At 38.2% G+C, this 20,418-nt stretch overlaps 1 protein-coding gene across 3 annotated transcripts in view; it reads left to right on the top strand.

The window, feature by feature from the left end:
- The window catches only part of ephb2b (eph receptor B2b), a 173,575-nt gene that overhangs the window by 96,339 nt on the left and 56,818 nt on the right, over positions 1–20,418 (top strand). For all 3 annotated transcript variants that reach the window (XM_072666148.1, XM_072666147.1, XM_072666149.1), the window contains exons 4-5: positions 7,448–7,603; positions 13,599–13,934. In XM_072666148.1, coding sequence (XP_072522249.1) covers positions 7,448–7,603; positions 13,599–13,934 — 492 coding nt within the window. The remainder of the gene's footprint in view (positions 1–7,447; positions 7,604–13,598; positions 13,935–20,418) is intronic.

Raw genomic sequence — 20,418 nt, 5'->3', positions numbered from 1 at the left:
TTAACATGCTTATATGTAGCTTGTGGGATCAGAAATGTCAGAACTGTCAACATGTAAACATGGACAAAGCTGTTTTCTACACTACAGTGAGGTATAATGTATTGTCATTTTGAAATCATGAATTGAGCATTACCAATTGAGGCTTGTAGCGCTAGCCAGCAATTTTTATTTATTTATTTATTTTTCAATTATTTTGTATTCTGCAAGTTTTTACTAGTTTCAACCCATACTAATACAGTGTCAATAAGTGAGACAAAGATTGGTGATAGCCACGCCAGATTTAGTGGTTAAGGCCTTTGTAAATCCCTGGACAGATCCATGCATGTTAATTGTAGCAGACAGGGAGACCCAGAGATGGAAATGAATCTGTAATGTGTGCTTGTGTGGTGGGGTGAGTCGAATGCCAGTCATCTAATTGCTTTCACACAGTCTTGATTGAATTAGCTGGCCAGGCCTGGTCCCTTAATTGAATTGAGAAGCCTGGGGATGCTTTGCCAAACTCTCTGTCTGTCTCTGTGCTGAATAGTGGCTCAACCTTTTCATCACCTTTACAGTACAGATGATCACTGCTAAAAAAGGGTGGGCTGGTAAAGCATTTGGCCACCGGTGAAAAGCTTAAATGCTAACAGTGGGTCAGTTCCAACCAGTGCTGAAAATGTCAAACCATATTTAGAAAGTTGTGCTCTTATTTGTAGCTTCACAGGATTAGTGGGTATCTTTAAATCTATTTTGAGATTTCAGGTGCTTATATAAACAATTCTGTGCTATGAAAAGATTTAATGTCATAATCAAAGCCCGCCATAGACACACACAAAGTGGGCAAAATGCCCATGATTGTAAAATGTGACCGTTTTATATAAGCATATATGAGGTACAATGCTACAAGTTTCTACCCTTCCGCATGAATCCCTTAATGTTACCATGTTGCATGTATTGTTAAGGATGTGATTGTGAAGGCAGAGATAGCACTAGTGCTGCTTTATTGCTAACTAGACTAACTACTTTCAGCAGGGTTTAGAAACAGTAAAACTGTTGTTGAAACATTGTCTATCATAGCTGCTGTTTTCACTTATGTGGTATCTTATATTAGCTATCTTTTTGTTCGTAATAAAGCATTTATTAAAATATCCTACATTCTTAACATTTTAACACCTAAAAGAGTATGCTTGATTATCATTTTTTTCCCTTTATTCTAATAAACAGTTTTTAGAGAGTGTGGCTGTTTATAACTGATGGTCACTAAAAACTATAAATTATAAAAATATTATTTATCCTTGTTATGCTTGCGGAAGCTTATGATAATGTAATTTATCATGATAACAATTACTTATTTTATCAACCTCCCCTAAAACACACACCTACTTAGACACACACAAAGACAGTTCCCCCGCCACACTAGGACCTTTCCCCTCTCATCCCACAAAGAAAATCCCTTTTCTCTTTCTGTGCTTTCAGCACTTTTTTTCTGCTGCGCTAACAAAACCTAGCATCCCCTGGTTCCCTCATCCCCATCCCCCTTCATCCTTTCTCTTTTTCAGACACACATGCACACACAGGCGTACACGTACACACACCTCTCCCATGTGTCTCTTTTAATGCAGCTTTTATTAAATGCAGCAGTTTCAGACTGGCTTTGGAGCACTTGAATGGACAGGCGGTGGAAAAAAGGAGGTGGTACTATATACATATTCAGCCCGCTTTGCAGACAAAGCTGCCATTTTGGACGGGTGGGGACTGGGGGGGGACCTGTGTGCATGTGTTGTCTGCAACATTTGTTTATACAGGCTTTGCTAGATGTGCGAGAGTGTACATGTAAAAAGCTATTGAGTTTTTCTCCTAACCAGTAGCTGCAAGTTTAAGTGGATTAGCCATTATTGTTTTATTATTTTGCTAAAATGTGCAAGAATACCAACAAAAAAGCAGGAAACAGCTATATTGTAAATTGGTACAGCAGATTAAAATGTATCGAAAGATACTTACTGATTATTACTGAAGTTTTTATCTCAAAAAAGCGTTGCTATTTAACTTTATTTATTAAATGTGAATCACATATTAGCAGGTTCAACGATATGATATTGTTGTTGCTACACTGGCATATAAAGCTGAGAACAACAGGTAAAGCTAGCTATTGTGCAATTGGTATTATAATAATGATGCAATATTTATAATAACTATTATAATATATAATAACTATTATTATTAACAAATATTAGCAACAGTTATGTACAATCTATCCCCCTAACACATCATCTCTCCTGTCTGTTCAATTGGGTTAAATTGTCCACGTGATTAATTGCCCATTCACGTTTGAAATAAATGGAAATATATTTTTTATTACTGTGTTCTTTTCTTGACAGTGTTACTGTTTAGTTTTTATCAAATGGAAACCACATATTACCAAATTCAGTGGCTCCGTTTGCAAATAAAGCTGATACCAAGACTTAAAGCTGCATTTACCAACAGCTAGTTGGACTAGAGGTTGCACTCATCCGCTATAGGCAGCAGTGGAGTGAGTTGTGTGATGCTGCACTTAGCTTGGAGCTAACAATTAGCATAGCCACCATAAAGAGTGAAAACACTAAAGTAAACCTAATTATGTCATGTCGTTATATAATCTGATAGCTGAGGAGCTATCATTTTGATTACTCAGTTACCATAAACAGTAAATGCCGGTTTACCCTTTTGTCCATTTTGTGTGTTCAGGGCTGGGCTAACTCTTAAGATCAAAAATTGTCAGAATTACTTATATAACTAAATGTATTTATTATTATTTAAATGTTTTTTTTTTCACAATAACTGATGGAGAACCCATATCCAGTGGCTGGACACACACATTCACTTACACACACAAACACACACATAAAATCCACTATCCACTACCTAAACCGAGCACACACACACTCAGACAGAGCCATTTGTGGCTTGATGTGCTCCTTTAGTGCCTGCATAAATCAGTGTGGATGAAATGCTCTGGAAACCTTTGAAACAACCAGCAAATTACCTGCAATAAAATCCGACTGGTGTTCTGGCACCTTCAGCCGTCTCACAATGTGGGTTTTACACACTGGGCCCACACTAAAGCCTTCAATTATGCTTCTACTACTTTTTTTGGTCATTTTTTTAGTCTATGCCAGTTATTAGGAGCAATAAACACACGCAAAAAAATTGCAGACAGAGAACGGGGCAGTTAGTTTTTAGCAGCAGTTGTTTTTTTTTTATAACAGCTACAGCCAAGTTATTGTTTGCTGTCGGTGCCTGGAAGCACTTTGAGGTGATCTGGAGCCTTTTGACGGACCTGCTGTGAAATTAGACCTGAAGTGTTTAGAAATTCCATTAGGCTGTAGGCTACTTTCCTTTTCTACCTCACTTAATAGCGAATTTCATCACATCTGTCAAAACTGACATGGGACTTAAAATGTTCCAAAAGTGTGCTTATTTGTTTAATGATATAAATAGAAACTTAAAAACCAATAAAAACAACAATATTCTCGGCCTGTATCACTTCATGTAGCTGCAGGGACTTGCTGGAATTTTTAAAATAGGGGCAAAACAACTCTGGATCTTGCATGTGTTAGTGATCAAACAAGCCAGACAGTTCCAGTGTGGACGCTGGTGGAATCGAAGGGCTGGTGTGTTTTTTAATCAGAGGTTTTGTCTGTCTCTAGGCTACAGCTGACACAGCATTGCTCTTCATACTCAAACTGCTGTTCTCTAAGAAAGTCTCCTTTTTCCTTCATCAGTATGGGGTACAGTCGCTCACTAAGACATTCACCATCATTACTGATTTACATGGACCACCCAATTGAAGACACATTTCCTCAACCCTAAGTGTAAGTCGGTCAGCTTTGTTTGAGGTGTGAAGCTCTTTTAGTTTAGAAATGTTTACTTTATTGATTGTAGCTAATCCTGAAGTTAAAGTACTTTTTCAAGTTCTATTTGAAGCAAATATGCATATTGTTATATAATCTATACATAAGCATTTTCTCACTGTCTCTGATACAAATTAGAAGCGTTTAATCATTTATCAATTATCAAAATCTCCTTTTAAATTTGGGACTTTACTGTACTGAACATAATACTCTGTGTCTCTCTCTCTCTCTTTCTTGCTCGTCTTTCTTTGTGGACATTTTTCTCTCTGCGCATGTGTTTAATTATCTCTATATAGACGTCTGTTCTATTTTTCTCTTCTGGTGCAGCACCACTTCTTATTTCCACGTTCGCACTATCGAGGGCTTTTTACCGAATGCTCTGAGGTTTTATTCTACTCTTTAGTCCTTAGTCCATGCTTCGTTCAGGGACACTGTTGACACTTTGCCTGAGTGTGGAAACCTCATATTTCACTTTATTCACCATTCTTTTGCCCATAAATCATAAGAAAGGAAAAACATGTCAGGAGTAATGTGGCCTGAAGTGCTTTATCGCTTTGGTGCTGTATATTTTTTTGCAGAACGTTTTCCCACATCAGTTTGGGCCAGTTATTAAAGCCTCTTAGCCACCATCAGATTGTGTTGTGGAATATTTAGCTGCGCTCCTAAACCGAGACGTGCCAAAAGGGTGTGTGTGCACTTTTGTAAGACGACTGTCAGGTCAAGGGTTCCTGGTGGAGACTTTAGGAAGACATGGATGTGGAAAAAATGAGATTTGTTTATAATCTTTAGGGAGAAAAAGAGAGGGAGAGAGGGAAAGACAGAGAATAGGAGAGTGCTGTGTTTATCCAACAAGTGTAAGTGTAAGTGTAAGTGTAAGTGTAAGTGTGTGTGTGTGTGTGTGTGTGTGTGTGTGTGTGTGTGTGTGTGTGTGTGTGTGTGTGTGTATGTGTGTGTGTGTGTCATAAAGGGAAAGTGGTATTGCAAGCACTTCTGCTCTTGTGTTTCATGGAGGTGTTAAAATGGGATCGAAGGAGAGAGCAAGTGAGGGGAAGTAAAGAAACATTTTTTTATTGCCCGGCTTCTCCTGCTTTTCTTGACATGCCAAATGCCACCTATGCTCTCCAAGGGCCCTGGCTGACCTCTGACCTCCGAGTCAAAATACCCTGGTATTAATCCATGAAGACTAAGTCACTGGGCCAAATATGGTTGGGCCAAAATATTATTTACAGTATTAGGGCTGCTCTGAACAACTACTTTATGATTGATTAATCTATATTACATTTTATTACTGCATCATATGATCTAAATCATTTTCAGAATAGATTTAATGCCCCATAAATATAAAGAAAACATTTACCATCATATTGAAAACATTTTTCATAGTTTTTTTTTTTTTTTTTCTTATCCACAGCAACTTATTTTTTTTCTTATCCACTACATTACACACCTTGACGTTTTGTGCATCTGGCTTTGTTTGGCTTCTTTAGTTGCTGTTGCCAACATTCAGAGGTCAAAACACCGGTTTATTCTTTTTCGGGTTCAGTGAAACTGTTGATTTAATTGAGCTGAACTTATATAATATACATATTGGAGCGTTGAGAGAAGAGCTGCCTGTAGTTTGCAGGTTCAAATCCAATCAGTGTTGCAACCTAAAAAAACATCTGCAAGATACTGCTGCATTTTTTGTGATTACCAATAAACTTGGGTTGTCAATATTGAGCAATATGTTGTATCAGTCAGACCTTAGTGTGCATAGTATATAGCATTATAGAGCTTTTTTATAGTAAACAATAGGTTTACAATAAAATCTGTTTCTCAAATTCTGAGCTCTTTAATGTGGAACTACAATTCCCCAGACTTAACCCAATGGAAATCCTTGCCAGAAATGCTGTGCCCTACAGGAAAATAAATAAATAAATAAATAAATGTTGAATACTGCTTAAATGTAATAATAATCAATCACAATTGATTATTTTATTTAATATTTCATACATAGGGTGAAACAGGATGTTACAAAGTTACAAAGCTATTTTGCATTCACCTCACAACAAAACTAAAAACAGTATTCTGTTCTATGTTTAAATGTTTATGGACACCCCTTCTATCCCTTATAGTGTATTTGTTATATACCATGAACATTTTGAACACCCCTACACCTAGCAAATAAAGGTTATATATAGTACTGATAAATGGTCTTTGACTATAGATAACAATAGTAGAACCATTTTTGGTTCTATTTAAAGCTTATTAATCATTTTAAATTAAAATATCTCCAATGTGTCACTTAATGGTTTTATCAGCCCAGCTCATTAGGTAAGACTTGTAATGAACCTTATCAGGGAGCTGCTCTCTCTTCAAATAAACCACTTGCTAGACCTTTTCCTTGGCCCTTTCACCACACAGTTCAGGCAGTGATGGCCAGTTAAGACTATGGAGGACAAAGTGTATGTGCTTTATTGCTTTGACTGAGCACAGGCAATAAGCATGCAAGGCTTGGAGAAAAAGGAGTCTGTAAGGAATCTTCTTAACTGTCCTTTTTGCCTCCACAGCCAGAGCATTCAGCCTCTTTTTGCCCCCCCCCCCCCCACATACACACACAGTCTGTCTTTACTAGTTACTCTGTCTTTTTGTGTTCCTTCTTTCTTTCTTTCTTTCTTTCCTTTATTCTCGTCCCTTAATACTGAGAGCACCTCTTACATTTGCGCCCAACCACCAAGCATCGCGCATACAGCACGCAATGTGGACAGCAGCTTGCACGGATGTGAGCGGTGAACATAAGAACATAAGATAAGACTTTTTACATCATTAAGTAATAGTATATAAAACTTCTAGATGTGTAAAGGTTAAATTCAGAGAGGGTTACCTAAGGAAATCTCCCCAGCTTAGCTTTTTTTCCCCCAGCTCAATAAAACACAGCAGTGTGACCCAGTGCCCAGCAGGTGCAGTGCATTCTGGGAGTCTTTCCAAAGCCGTGAGCGATGGGGGGGTATGTGAGGTGAAGATAAAAGCGAACGGTGAAAAAGAGGGGATAAGGAGTCCCACTTATCCGTTCAGTAGATGCAGATCAGCAACGCGACCTGACACTGTACTCCAGGACAAAAAAAATCTGATTTCCCTCCATCCCTATTCTTCCTGCTTTCCTCACTTCTTCAATATTTATTTTTCTCAACAGTTTTGCTCTCTCTCATCCTTTCTTTTATCGCTTTCTCTCTCAGGCTCGGCAATCTTTCGGTCACATCAGTCTCACACTTTATCCATTTTTCTCTCGAAACTAGACAATGACATATACACAATAATAATAATAATAATAATAATAATAATATATTTTTCCCAACAAGAGAGGGCATTTGTGAGAAGATAAAAACACAGGAAGTAGAAACACTCTTAATGTGTCAGCAGAGAGCTGACTGTTTGAATAATTCAGTCCAAACACTGATTGTGCTGTTTTGAAAGGTGCTTTAGCTTGAATCCCATGGCCCACGATTTCCTTGGCATGTCTGAGTCTCTTTGTAGCACCGAAGGGTTTAATGTCATTCTATCTCATGCCTCTGTTCATCCTCTCCCTATCTGTGTTTCAGCCTGCCAGTCAGGGTTCTTCAAGCCAGCACAGGGCGACGAGGCCTGCCTGCAATGTCCCATCAACAGCCGCACCACTAACGTTGGAGCCACCAACTGTGTCTGCCGCAGTGGCTACTACCGCACCGATTCCGACCCCATCCAGATGCCCTGCACCAGTATGTTACCTCAGAAATGTTCAGATCTAGAACGCACACTTAATAGCTAAAATTCAGGCAACCATTTTCAGTACCCGTTTAAATGTTTGAATAAGTAATTTTACTAAATTGTTTTAGTAATTTGTTCACATTTGTACTGTACTGACATATTTCCTGATTGTTTGTTACAAACATAGTCTAGCAGTAGTCTAGTCTAAGTGTATGAAGCGACTTGTTTTGGATAAAAGCATTACTGCTATTTCATTTTCTCCTTCCAGTATGATGATTTTAGAAATGTTTAAGATTTTAGAAGGAGTGACCATTAGAAAAAAATTTATGTTATATAGTCAAGCCAGAAAGTCTGCACACCTCTTTCATCTTCTCCATGTTTTATTTATTTACAGGCTTATACTATGAGTAAGTTAATTTTACTTCAAGTAAATTTTTTGCTTCTTTGCACCTACACACAATAATCATTACTTAAAATATGCAATTTTATTAAACTGACAAAAATAATTTATTTAGAGATTACATAACTGTGCACACCTTTAGTATAATATTTGGTTAATGCACCTTTGGCTGCAATTACAGCTTTAAGGTGTCTTGGCACACTTGTATCTGGACATTTTTACATATTCCTTTTGCCATATTCTTGCATGCTGAAGCCACTTCTTTGTTCTCTTGGCTGTGCGCTATGGGTTTTTGTCCTGTTGGAAGGTAAACCTTCGCCTTATGTCTAGAATGCAGGTTTTCTTCAGGAATCTCTGTTTAAGATTTCATCCGCATGACTTTGAGTTTGCTTTGACATACTGTCAACTGTGGAACCTTATACATACAGGTGTTGGCAATCTCCAATCATGTCGAATCAATTGCATTTACCACATGTGGACCTCAGTTAAGTTGTAGAAACATCGGAAACAGTATCAGTGGAAACAAAATGCACCTCAGCTTACTTTTGAGTGTCATGTTAAAGGGATAAAATAGAAGGTAGTTTTGCCAGTTTATTGGACAAAACAATTTTGAGAGAGCGAAGAAAAATATAAATTAAGACAAAAATCATGCTAAATATAACAAAGTTTAAAAAAGGTAAAAGAAAATAAAGGAAATTGGCTTAACAGCCATTAGGGCTCATCACCCCTGTAAAATCTGAGTTTGCTCTCAGCTTCGCTCTTTCATCTCTTATCTCTCAAAGTCTCAACATCCGTCCTACAGCCCAAACTAACTTATGTTTTCCAACCCAGGAATTTCTAACACTAACATATTGAAAATGACCCCTGGCCCAGTCAGCATTTGCCTACACACACTCGGCTTTACTTTGAGGTACTTGGAGGTGAAAGGGGTGAAATAGTGTATAGTGGTGTGTGTAATGTACAGACATAGCCTGTCTGTTATTATTATCTATCATGTTCTACTAACTGGTACATTATGATCCATATATATATATATATATATATATATATATATATATATATATATATATATATATATATATATATATGAACTATAATAACACTCTTTTTGATGATTAAATGTCTGATTCTGTAATACCATTTAATAACAGTTGGATGGACAGAACTCTTACAATATGAAATTTTACATTTTAATATTTAATAAAGTAGCATTTTCATTTGTGTTTTTGATGAGAAACTCATCTGGAACATTTAAGGGCCACAGTACACCATTTTAAAAATGTGTGAATTTGACATTTAGGCTTATTTGCAGATTTAGTATTTACATATTCTACATTCTGCCTACATATTGTGATATAAAAAAGACCTATATAGTCCTTTTACACAGTACCTGAATAAAGATGCAGGTTAAGCATTTGTAACCTGCAGCAGCACGTTCCCCTTTAGATGAGCCTTGACCTTTCCTGTATAAGACATCAGCCGAAATCTCCTCACTGCCCCTCACTGTCTGTGCTTATGCCTTCTGCTCACAGAGCACTCAGGGTTACAGGCCAGTAGTGCAGGCCATGGCCTTTCTGTAGACACAGCAGAGGCCAAGACTGCAGACAGCACCAAAGCTACTCCTGCCTTTGTGTGTGCCATGTTTTATTTAATTCTAAGAGCAGCAGTAAGGTAAGCATGTAAAGGAGGAGGAGGAGGAGAGAAGGGAAACGAAAGAGTGAGACAAAGAAAGAGCACACGAGAGAAAAAAAAAAGAGAGAGAGCAGAAGAGAAAGAACAATTATTGAAGCTTTTGGATAAAAAGCCATTAGCATAAGGCCGGCCCTGGGAGCAGAGCAGCTGTTGTGAATAAGAAAGAATCAGAAAACCAGCCTCATGTCACGGAGCCGCCACTCAGCGGGCTCCTCTCTGATTAAAAGCTGGAAAAGAAGCACAACTGAAAGCCCAGAGCAGCTTAAAGCGCCTGTTAGTGCCCGCTAACCCAGGAACGCACTGTTTACGAATAGTTTTGCGTGCCATGGGGAGGCCAGGAACAACTTGCACATTTCACCCTCAGGACGCCCTGCGATTAAAAAGGGTCGTAAATAAGTGATCAATTGGATGGTTTCCCTTTTTTTGTCTTTAAAGACTGAGAAGCAGAGGGTTTGCTTCTTGATTATCTCATTAGCCCCCAGAGAACAAACCAGCTCATGCCAGTTAAAGATAAACACAGGATATTGTTTGTTTTAACGGGCCCCCTCTGTGTGAACTACTTGCACTGTCTTTTAGACTTCAACCCCTCCTCTCTCTTTATCTTTCTCTCGCTCTCTCTTTTCTCTGTAGTGTATATACATATAATACACACTATATTGCCAAATGTTTGTGCACACCCCTTGTAATGTGCTCAAATATACACACACAAAACTTCTTCAGTCCTGTAGAGAAGGTTTGGCAATACAATAGGACTCTCTAGAGCAGATTAACATGAACCTATTGACACCATACCTAATGGCAGGTTTGGTAGGGGTGTGTGTGAACTGTGTTCTTTGGAATGTCTGCCTTCAGTTTTGTCTCCAGTAGGCTAAGTGAAAAACATGATCAGTTGGGTTGGGGTCAGGTAAATGACTCATTTAAGAAATTTCTTTGCCTTAAAAAGGTCTTTTTTCAGTTATTTTGGGTCATGAAGTGTCATCCTGTCTGTTTTGCTGCATTTGACTAAACCTGAGCAGTAAAAATAGAAATTATACATTTCCAAGTCACTATCACCTATCACCCATCTATGACTACTCTAAAGGAGTTAAAATGATGTTGGCAACATTGGTATTTCATACCAGAAATTTGGTAGTCAATACCAGTTCCACTGAAATTCTACAATTTCTATCATAACAAAAATAAACCAATTAAAAAAACATATTTCAACATGAACACTTATTATCCCATCACCAAGAGTGGGGAGGAACCTTAATTAGTTAATACAGAGTTATCTTTTGTGCAAGTAATAAAAAATACTGTACATGACGCTTTTTGAAAAATAAAAAAGAAACAAATCAATGTTATTGTGCTAAAGCATTTCTACTGCATTTCCCAGTTACCTGAAACATGGCAAAAACAATGCAAACAGCCTGGATGTAGATGTATGTGTCATGTTGTGGCAGAATTGGGCTTCCATGTATTCAGGGTCGAAAATAGATCAGAATTTGGTGCACAGGTTTTAGTTCATTTGGGTTCTCTGAAATACAGGAGGGGAAATAACATTTAGCACACCTAATTGATATTGATACTAGTCCCTATAGTAAATAATGTAAATGTCAGTTTGGTAGCAATTCTGTTAGGATATTTGACCACTTTTTTGTCTAAATTGGTAGAATATTTCTTAATTTGTCGGTTTCTGGGCACAGACCGCAGCGGAGTTCATATATTTTTGATAAGGTGTAGGTCGGTACTTTGGGAAGGTCATTCCAAATGCTGAATGTTAGCTGGCTTTATCCATTCCACAACCACATCTGATGTGTGTTTGGGATCATTGTCCTGAACACCCAATTGTTTCCCAGGTTTCATCTTTAAAGCTGATCCTTATGCAGAAGAATAGTAGTTCTGCTTCTTTATTATTCCAGCCACATTTTGCAGTAGAGTAACCAATTAATTTTCAGTCTATGACGATAGAAAATTCAAGAAGTGATTGATGTTTTTAAGCCAAAGGTGTGCCAAGAAAACATTCTCTAAATCGCAACACCACTTTCAGTACTTCTTAAACTACTATTCAGATGCTTTCCCGTACAGAATACAGTGATTTTTAATCAGTTAAGCCAGGCTAATTACACCGTTGATAATGAAACTTGCAGTTGATCAGTGTTCTTTAGGCACTGAAAAGCATATTGTGTATCACGATAACAAAACAAATCATAATATGATAAAATATCGTCATATTGCCCAGCACTAATATATATAATATATATATATATTATGTGTCACCATCTCTTTCCCTTTCTCCCTCTTTCCCTCTCTCTCTCACACACACACACACACACACACACACACACACACACACACACACACACACACACACACACTGTATAACACTGGTAAATGTGGCACACCCCTTTGGCCTGCAGTGAACAGTGAACTGGTATTTCCGGATACCAATTTACTTTAATTGGTGATACAGTTTAAAGTCGGTCTGATGTAGTCTGGCATCACAAACTCTGTAATTGATATGTTCCAAAGTTCAGTGCTGTTGGTGGTGTATTAACTAGTTTTTACAAAAGGAGCAGTTTATTGAAAAATCTTTTCATTTACACTGTGTAATTTGTTTGTTTCTGTAGTCTTGCACTGAAGGTAAAGGCTTGTGTAACCAATAAGCAGATGGAAGATAATACCTCACAATTAATATGTCAGCTTGGCTCAACATCAAATTGCTAACCTTTTAAGGTAAATGTTTTATTGATAGCAGGAATGCTGTAGTTGCACATATTTGGCCAGTCATTCATTTGTATCATGCATGAACCTTTTATAGTTAGTCTGATTACACCAGCAGGGAACCCTATTTACTTAGTGTCTTCAGCCCCTTGGCATTTTATGTGTTTTGTTACCTCACAACAAGGAATTGGGTTGGATTATTTGAGGGATTGCATTATTTAATTTACAGAACATACCTACAACTTTGAACAGTTGATATTTATTTTTTCCATTCCAAATAATTCCATTCTTCAAGGTAAAACTGCTCCAGCTCCTTCAAGTTAGATGGTTTCCGCTGGTGAACAGCAATCTTCAAGTCTGACCACAGATTCTCAATTGGTTTAATGTCTGGGCTTTGACTAGGCCATTCCAATACATTTACATGTTTTCCCTTAAACCACTGGAGTGGGTCATTGTCTTGTTGGAAGGTAAACCTCTGTCCCAGTCTCAAATCATTGACAGACCATAACATGTTTTGTTCCAGAATATACCTGTATTTAGCACCATCCACCTTTCCCTTGACTCGGACGAGGTTCCCAGTCCCTGTTGCTAAAGAACATCCCCACAGCTTGATGTTGCTCTTGGGGGGGATGAGAGGTGTTGGTTTTGTGCCAGACATAACATTTTCCTTGGAGGCAGAAAAGTTCAATATTGGTCTCATCTGACCAAAGGACCTTCCTCGATACATTTGGGGAGTCTCCTACATGCCTTTTGGCAAACTCAAAACGAGCCTTCCTATTTTTGTCCACAAGTAAAGGCTTTTTTCTTGCCACTCTTCCATAAAGTCCAGCTCAATGGAGTGTACAGCTTATTGTGGTCATATGTACAGATATTGTAAGTAACAAAATCATATTGTAAGTAACAAAATAATATAAAACGCCAATGGGAGGGGTGGGTACTTTTGCATTAGGTACTGCTATGTATAAAAAATAGACAAAAAACATATAAATTCAGTTAATAAGATGGTCAATATTATTTAATTTAGCTGTGTGTTTATAGATACCATTATTCCTTATGGTGTTGTAAACCATGTTAGAAAGTGTGAGGCAAGTGTGTTATGCTTTAATCTTGTAGTTTGCACAATGCTAACACACATTCTTCCATTGCTTGGTAGTTATACTAGCCTTATAGCTCTAGTATGAAAATGTTCACATGTGTGTATGTGTCCACAGCTGTGCCCTCAGCACCACAGAGTGTTATCTCCAGTGTTAATGAGACGTCTTTGATGCTGGAGTGGAATCCGCCACGTGAGCGCGGTGGCAGAGAGGACGTCGTCTACAACATTATCTGTAAGAGCTGTGGCGGCGGACGGGGTGGATGCACGCGCTGCGGAGACAATGTCCAGTTTGTGCCCCGGCAGCTCGGACTGACCCAAACACGAGTCTACATTAGTGACTTGCTGGCACACACGCAGTATACATTTGAAGTGCAAGCTGTGAATGGAGTTTCAGACCAGAGCCCATATTCACCACAGTATGCTTCAGTCAACATCACCACCAACCAGGCTGGTAAGTAAAAGCTGCTTTTTCTTTGATAGTCATAAAAAAACCATTTCCTCTCTAACATGGTACGTTCACAGGAGAAGAAATAAACATTCAGAACTCAACATAGGCTAGTAGGGCTGTAACAGTGCATCTAAAAGTGACCATATAATTCCATCTAATATTGTAATGTAATGACTATAATGCAGCCCTTATATCAGATGCATTTATCATTGAAACTGTCAATGACAATGGCAAATTTCTTGCTCCTGGGCTTTCCATACAGTCTGAAGTTGTAATTCACCCTTTAAGCCACTTGTTAAGCACATGCTTTACACATGGCTTTCTGGGCTATTTGAAAGCTCCAGGATCATCATTGAAAGTGAATCATAAAGCATGTGGACTGACACAGTAGAGTAATATTACAGATTTTACACGAATATGAATTGTCACACAGTTATATAGTGAGTGTTGTCCTGCCCACTTTACCAGTTCTTAGACCCCAACAAATCCTAACATCCCATCAAGAGGGTTTCCAAAAGTGTTTTCCTTTTACTACAGCCTTCCAATGATTTGTTTAGTGCTCTTTCTCTCTGTCCTATGTATCTGTCTTTCTTTTTTCCTGTTTTTAATATCATTCTTTCCTTCTGTGGTCTCCTTCTGTTATGCCTATATTGCATACATATATTGCATGTCTGGATAGCTTGTGGTGACATAAACACACAAGCACTTACAAGCTCATTCAGTTTTTAACCTCATTCCACGGACACATCCAAATATGTCTTACACAGGCACTGCTTCGGATGATGCTTTCCACACCAGAAACTGCTTGATGGCCTACTGCTCTCACAGCTGTGAGCTCATCATCTGCCTAAGTAGGGGCTGCCCATTAAAGCACAACTTTGTGCCTGCTCTATTTCCTCCCAGACCAGTCTATGATTGCAACGCCTGGCACACGTAACTTCGTCACAAGCCCATTTTTCATGAAGACGTAAAAGAACAATTTATTGCAATATATACACATGCACATGCAAAAATCACAGGTTATATGTTTGGAACAAATATATTAATTCAGCATCATCATCATTGCAATGTCCGCATTGCAGCATGTGCAAAGTCATATAGGGCAAATAAAATTATACACATAATGCTACAACTTGCTTGACAAAAAAAAAAAATCGCACTTAATTCAGTTAAATCTTTCCACAACATCTACCAGAGGTAGATTATATCTGCCCAATTTCAATTATTATATGCCAGTATTTTTTTCCAATATCGTGCAGCCCTAGCCCTAATATAAAACATAATTGTAAAAGATGAAATATTAGTATCAAAGGGTATTTGTATTTGACTAGCAGCAACAAAAACTGATGGATTGTACATCACAGAGGAAAAATAATTAAGTCTAATCCAGCAGTAACAAATCTAGCCTAAAATAGCTCAAACTTCTGTTGTGCAATGTAATGATGTTTGCTATGTGTTACGTCTTGTGAGGTAGTCGAGTATTTGAGTAGTTTTGACATGATTACCTATTTTTAGATGCTTATCTAATGTAAAGTGCTACACTGCAAATAAATCAGATTGGTATTAACCAATACTATTTTTTTCTATTATGGTTTCAGCTGATACTAAGGGGTTAAAGTTAATATGCTTATAGAACTTAGGAACTAAAATAGTAATTTTAGCATACACAGCATTTCCTATAAACTTTACCCATCCCCATAGTGCTTTTTACAACTGTTGTCGTCACAAAGCAGCTTTACATAATTAGTACTTAATAAAGGACAGAGACAGAGAAGAAAGAAGAAATAACATGAAGGATCAAAGACCCCCCTTGAGCAAGCCAACGGCGACAGTGGCAAGGAAAAACTCCCTCAGAGCTGGAGGAAGAAACCTTGGGAGGAACCAAGACTCACAAGGGGGACCCATCCTCCTCTGGTCAGGAGGATTTAAACATTAATGATAAAAATTACCAAACCAGATACAACAGAAAGTTAATAGTGGTGATATTAATAGTGGCAGACAGCCACGAGTCCATCTAGGTTTCAACACGGCCACCAAACAGGCAGCAGCGGCAGGCGGGTGATCCGCCGGTCCACCATGGGTGGTGGCGGGTGGGGGTGCTTGCTGGCCGGACTGGTAGGTGGCAGCTGATTTGACGCAGGTAGAGGGGACCTCAGCAGGCAATCTTCCAGCAGGTCGGGCTGGGTGGCCATTTACTCGGAGAAGGTAAAAAGAGAAAGAGAAAGTTAGTTCTGAGAGGAATTTTATGGAGGGCAGATAATGTTGAGCATCAGCATCAGTAGTATGTCTGACGACTCCGGCAGGTCTGATTATAACAGCATAATTAAAAGGAGAGAGCCAGAAGGTAACACGGACACGGGAGCACCCTGAGAACACCAGAACACCACTAAACTAAACATATAAGTTTTCAGCTTAGATTTAAAGATTGAGACTGTGTCTGAGTCCTGAACATTATCTGGAAGGTTATTCCAGAGTTGGGGGGCTTTATAAGAAAAGGCTCTTCCCCCTGCTGAGGTTTTCTGAATTTTGGGCACGAGTAAGAGGCCAGCACCCTGAGATCTAAGTAGTCTTGATGGTTCGTAATATACAATAAGATCCCGCAGGTACTCAGGAGCGAGGCCATGTAGGGCCTTATATGTTAATAGAAGAATTTTGTATTCAATACGGAATTTAACTGGGAGCCAATGAAGTGCTGATAGAACTGGACTGATATGGTCAAATTTTCTAGTTTTCGTAAGGACCCTGGCTGCAGCATTTTGCACCAGCTGAAGTTTATTGAGGTTCCTGCTGGAACAACCTGACAAAAGTGCATTACAGTAATCTAGCCTTGAGGTAATAAAAGCGTGTACTAGCTTTTCTGCGTCTTGTAGTGATAAGGAGTTTCTTAGTTTGGAGATGTTCCTAAGCTGCATAAAGGCTGTTCTACTAATATTAGCTATATGTTGCTCAAATGATAAATCTGAGTCAAATGTGACACCAAGATTTTTAGCTGCTAAACCAGGAATGATGAAAGCATCAGCCAAGTCTAACATTAAGTCAGATAGTTTATATCTAGTGTCTTTTGGACCTAAAGGGAGAACCTTGGTTTTGTCACTGTTGAGGAGAAGGAAGTTATGTGACATCCAGAGTTCTATATCCTTTACACAGTCCTCCATTTTCTGTAGTCTAAATTTATCGTCAGGTTTGGCTGATATATAGAGCTGTGTGTCATCTGCATATAAATAGAAATTAATGCCATGTCTGCTTATAACTGAGCCCAGTGGTAACATGTATAATGTAAATAATAGCAGTCCTAAAATTGAGCCTTGCCTTGATTGGAACCATGATAGGGCTGTCCCTGTGATTCCAACCATTTGTTCTAATCTTTCTAGTAATATAGTATGATCTATTGTATCAAAGGCTGCACTAAGGTCTAGTAGGACTAATAAAGATACGTAGCCTTGATCAGAGGCAAGAAGGAGATCATTTGTAATCTTCACTAGGACTGTCTCTGTGCTGTGATTGGGTCTAAATCCAGATTGGAATTTCTCATACATGTAATTTTTACTCAGGTATAAGCAGAGTTGTTTGGCCACAGCTTTTTCTAATATCTTAGATACGAATGTTAAATTGGAGATGGGTCTATAATTAGATTATACGCTAGGATCAAGATTTGGTTTCTTGATTAAAGGTTTTATAACTAAGGGTTTGGGGTACATGCCCAAGGCTAAGGGATGAATATACAATTGTTAAAAGAGGTCTGATTATAATTGGGAGTATTTCTTTTAGCAATTTAGAGGGAATTGGGTCGAGTGTACAGGTTGTACAATAAGCTGAGGAAATAATTTTTTCTAGTTCAGGCTGTGGAAGTGGGTAGAAGGCTTCCAGCCTTTGTTCTACAACTAAGTTATGTTCTAAAGCAGCTACATCAGGTGATGGCCATGTTTGATTTAATAAGCAGGGTTGGATTTGTTGTCTAATATTTTCTAGTTTATTATTAAAATAGTCCATAAAAACATGACTGGTTAAAGATGTTGGAATCTGGGGTTGAGTATCTGCCTGGCTTTTAGTAAGTTTAGAGATCTCATTAAAAAGAACTCTGGGATTGTTTTTGTTTTTCTCATTCAGTGAGGCCAAATACACTGAGCGAGCTTTAATGAGTGCCTTTCTATATTGATTAAGGCTGTCCTTCCACGCAGAGTGGAACACCTCTAGTTTGGTCGTCCGCCATTTATGCTCTAGTTTCCGCACTTTTTGTTTTAAGGTACGAGTATGATCACTATACCACGGTGCAAGCCTTTTTTGCCTCATCATTTTATTTTTAAACGGTGCTACTTTTGATTGAAGGGTATTTTCTAGATCGTTTGTTAATTTAACTAGCTCCGTTTGGTCTGACGGGGTGTGAGCTAGGGTTGATAGGGCTGGGAGGTTTTTAGTAAACTGTACAGCTGTCATTGGGGTTATTGTGCGCTTTAGACAGTGTTGGGGGGACGAATTAACATTTTGCCTAAGATGTAGCTCAAAGGAGATTAGATAATAATCTGATATTACTGAGCTTTGAGGTAGAATATTTAGCTGATCAATGCCAACACCCAGGGTCAGGACTAAATCTAGGGTATGGTTACAGGTCAGAACTAAATCTAGGGTATGGTTACATCTGTCATCTGTCAGCCAAGGGTCTGAAAATGAAACACTCTGATGCCTACAATGCAGGGGGGGAGGTTTTAAAAGATGTCAAAGCACTTCCAGTTTATATCATTAAGTAATGACAGTTCATCTCAGATAGAACTGCCCCTATGCAGAAAGGAAAGCCAAATTCCTGTATGAGAGCAAAGGAAGCATTTTTCATTTGTTTTTCTTTGTCTTTTTTTCTTGTGCATACACACACATGCACACTTATATATATATATATATATATATATATATATATATATATATATATATGTATATTTATGTACCAGTCAAGTCAAGTGGGGTTCATTGTGCACATATGTACATATGTATACACATATGTGAACATATGTACAATACTAATACATATGTATACACATATGTGAACATATGTACAATAATAAGTTGCACATGAAAGTTTCAGTGTCATTGTTTTTTCTTTATTTCTTTTGCATGTATGCACATTGTAACGATACAGACACACACAGAGACATATAATTTACCCCCTCCTTTGCAATGTGTGTGCCTCTCATCCATCCAGTCAGCTGTGGAAATCCAGTGCAAAATATGTGTGGAGAAAAAAATGTTCACAGCAACACGCAGCAACAAAACATGCATGCTTTAAAATGAGGGGGAAAAACACTCCGAGAGAGAGAGAGAGAGAGAGAGAGAGAGAGAGAGAGAGAGAGAGAGAGAGAGAGAGAGAGAGAGAGAGAGAGAGAGAGAGAGAGAGAGAGAGAGAGAGAGAGAGAGAGAGAGAGAGAGAGAGAGAGAGAGAGAGAGAGAGAGAGAGAGAGAGAGAGAGAGAGAGAGAGAGAGAGAGAGAGAGAGAGAGAGAGAGAGAGAGAGAGAGAGAGAGAGAGAGAGAGACTCACTGTTTTGTGATTTTCAAGAAATGGTGAATTTTTAGATATGGCTTGTTGAATATAGATAAGTCACAATCATTGTCATTTTTAAAGTTTGTACCTACATAGCCTACTAATGTTTACATTTATATTAGTATAGTGCTTTTAAATGTTTCTTCTGCTCTGTGAAATAATTATTATAAGTGTAATTATTCATTACTTGTGCTTCCATTATGGCTGATTGACTACATTTGGGTTAGGGGAGAACTATGCAGATTTGTTTCCACAGAATTCCTTTAAGGCTTGGAATGAAATCACAAAAATAAGGAGTAGATCCAAACACACCCTATGTATGTCCACCCTATGTATGTCCAAAAGTACCCAGGCATCCTTCTGATTTGTGCATCCAGCTTCTAATCAACTAGGTGCCCCTAGTTGCTCGCACAGCTTGTGTAATCCCCATAGAATGCCACAGTTTGGTTATCTTGTACAGTAGCTCTTGTCTGTTGCTCTTTATCCAAGTGAAACAAATCTCATTTGCATGATGAATGTGTCTGAGAGTGTGTGTGTGTTTGTCTGTGTGAAAAGCCAGTGAAAGCAATAGTAACACCAGAAAACAAACCAAGGCCTGGAGAGAAAAGACAGTAACTAATCCTTCATGTCTTACGTTATTTCTTTTTTTGTCTCTGTCTTTTACTAATTACTAATTATGTAAAGCTGCTTTGTGACGACAACAGTTGTAAAAAGCGTTATACAAATAAATTTGACTTGACTTCACTTAAATATTGCTATTTTCTGTGTAGTACAGCTCAACATGAAAGTGTGACATTTAATTCCTAAACACAATAGCTTTGTCTTCATTGATAAGTGAAGGAAAGCTCATGAGACACGCAAACCAGTTTTTTTCCAGGTTATTTGATTATTTATTTATTTTTCAGAACATTACTCTCCTCTCCAACTGCAGAACATACTTATTAACGGGTCTTATTTAC

Source organism: Salminus brasiliensis, chromosome 21, assembly GCF_030463535.1.
Source record: "Salminus brasiliensis chromosome 21, fSalBra1.hap2, whole genome shotgun sequence".
NCBI classification, from domain to species: domain Eukaryota; kingdom Metazoa; phylum Chordata; class Actinopteri; order Characiformes; family Bryconidae; genus Salminus; species Salminus brasiliensis.
The sequence above is the reverse complement of the archived record's forward strand: the minus strand, read 5'-3'. Positions and strand labels throughout refer to the sequence as shown.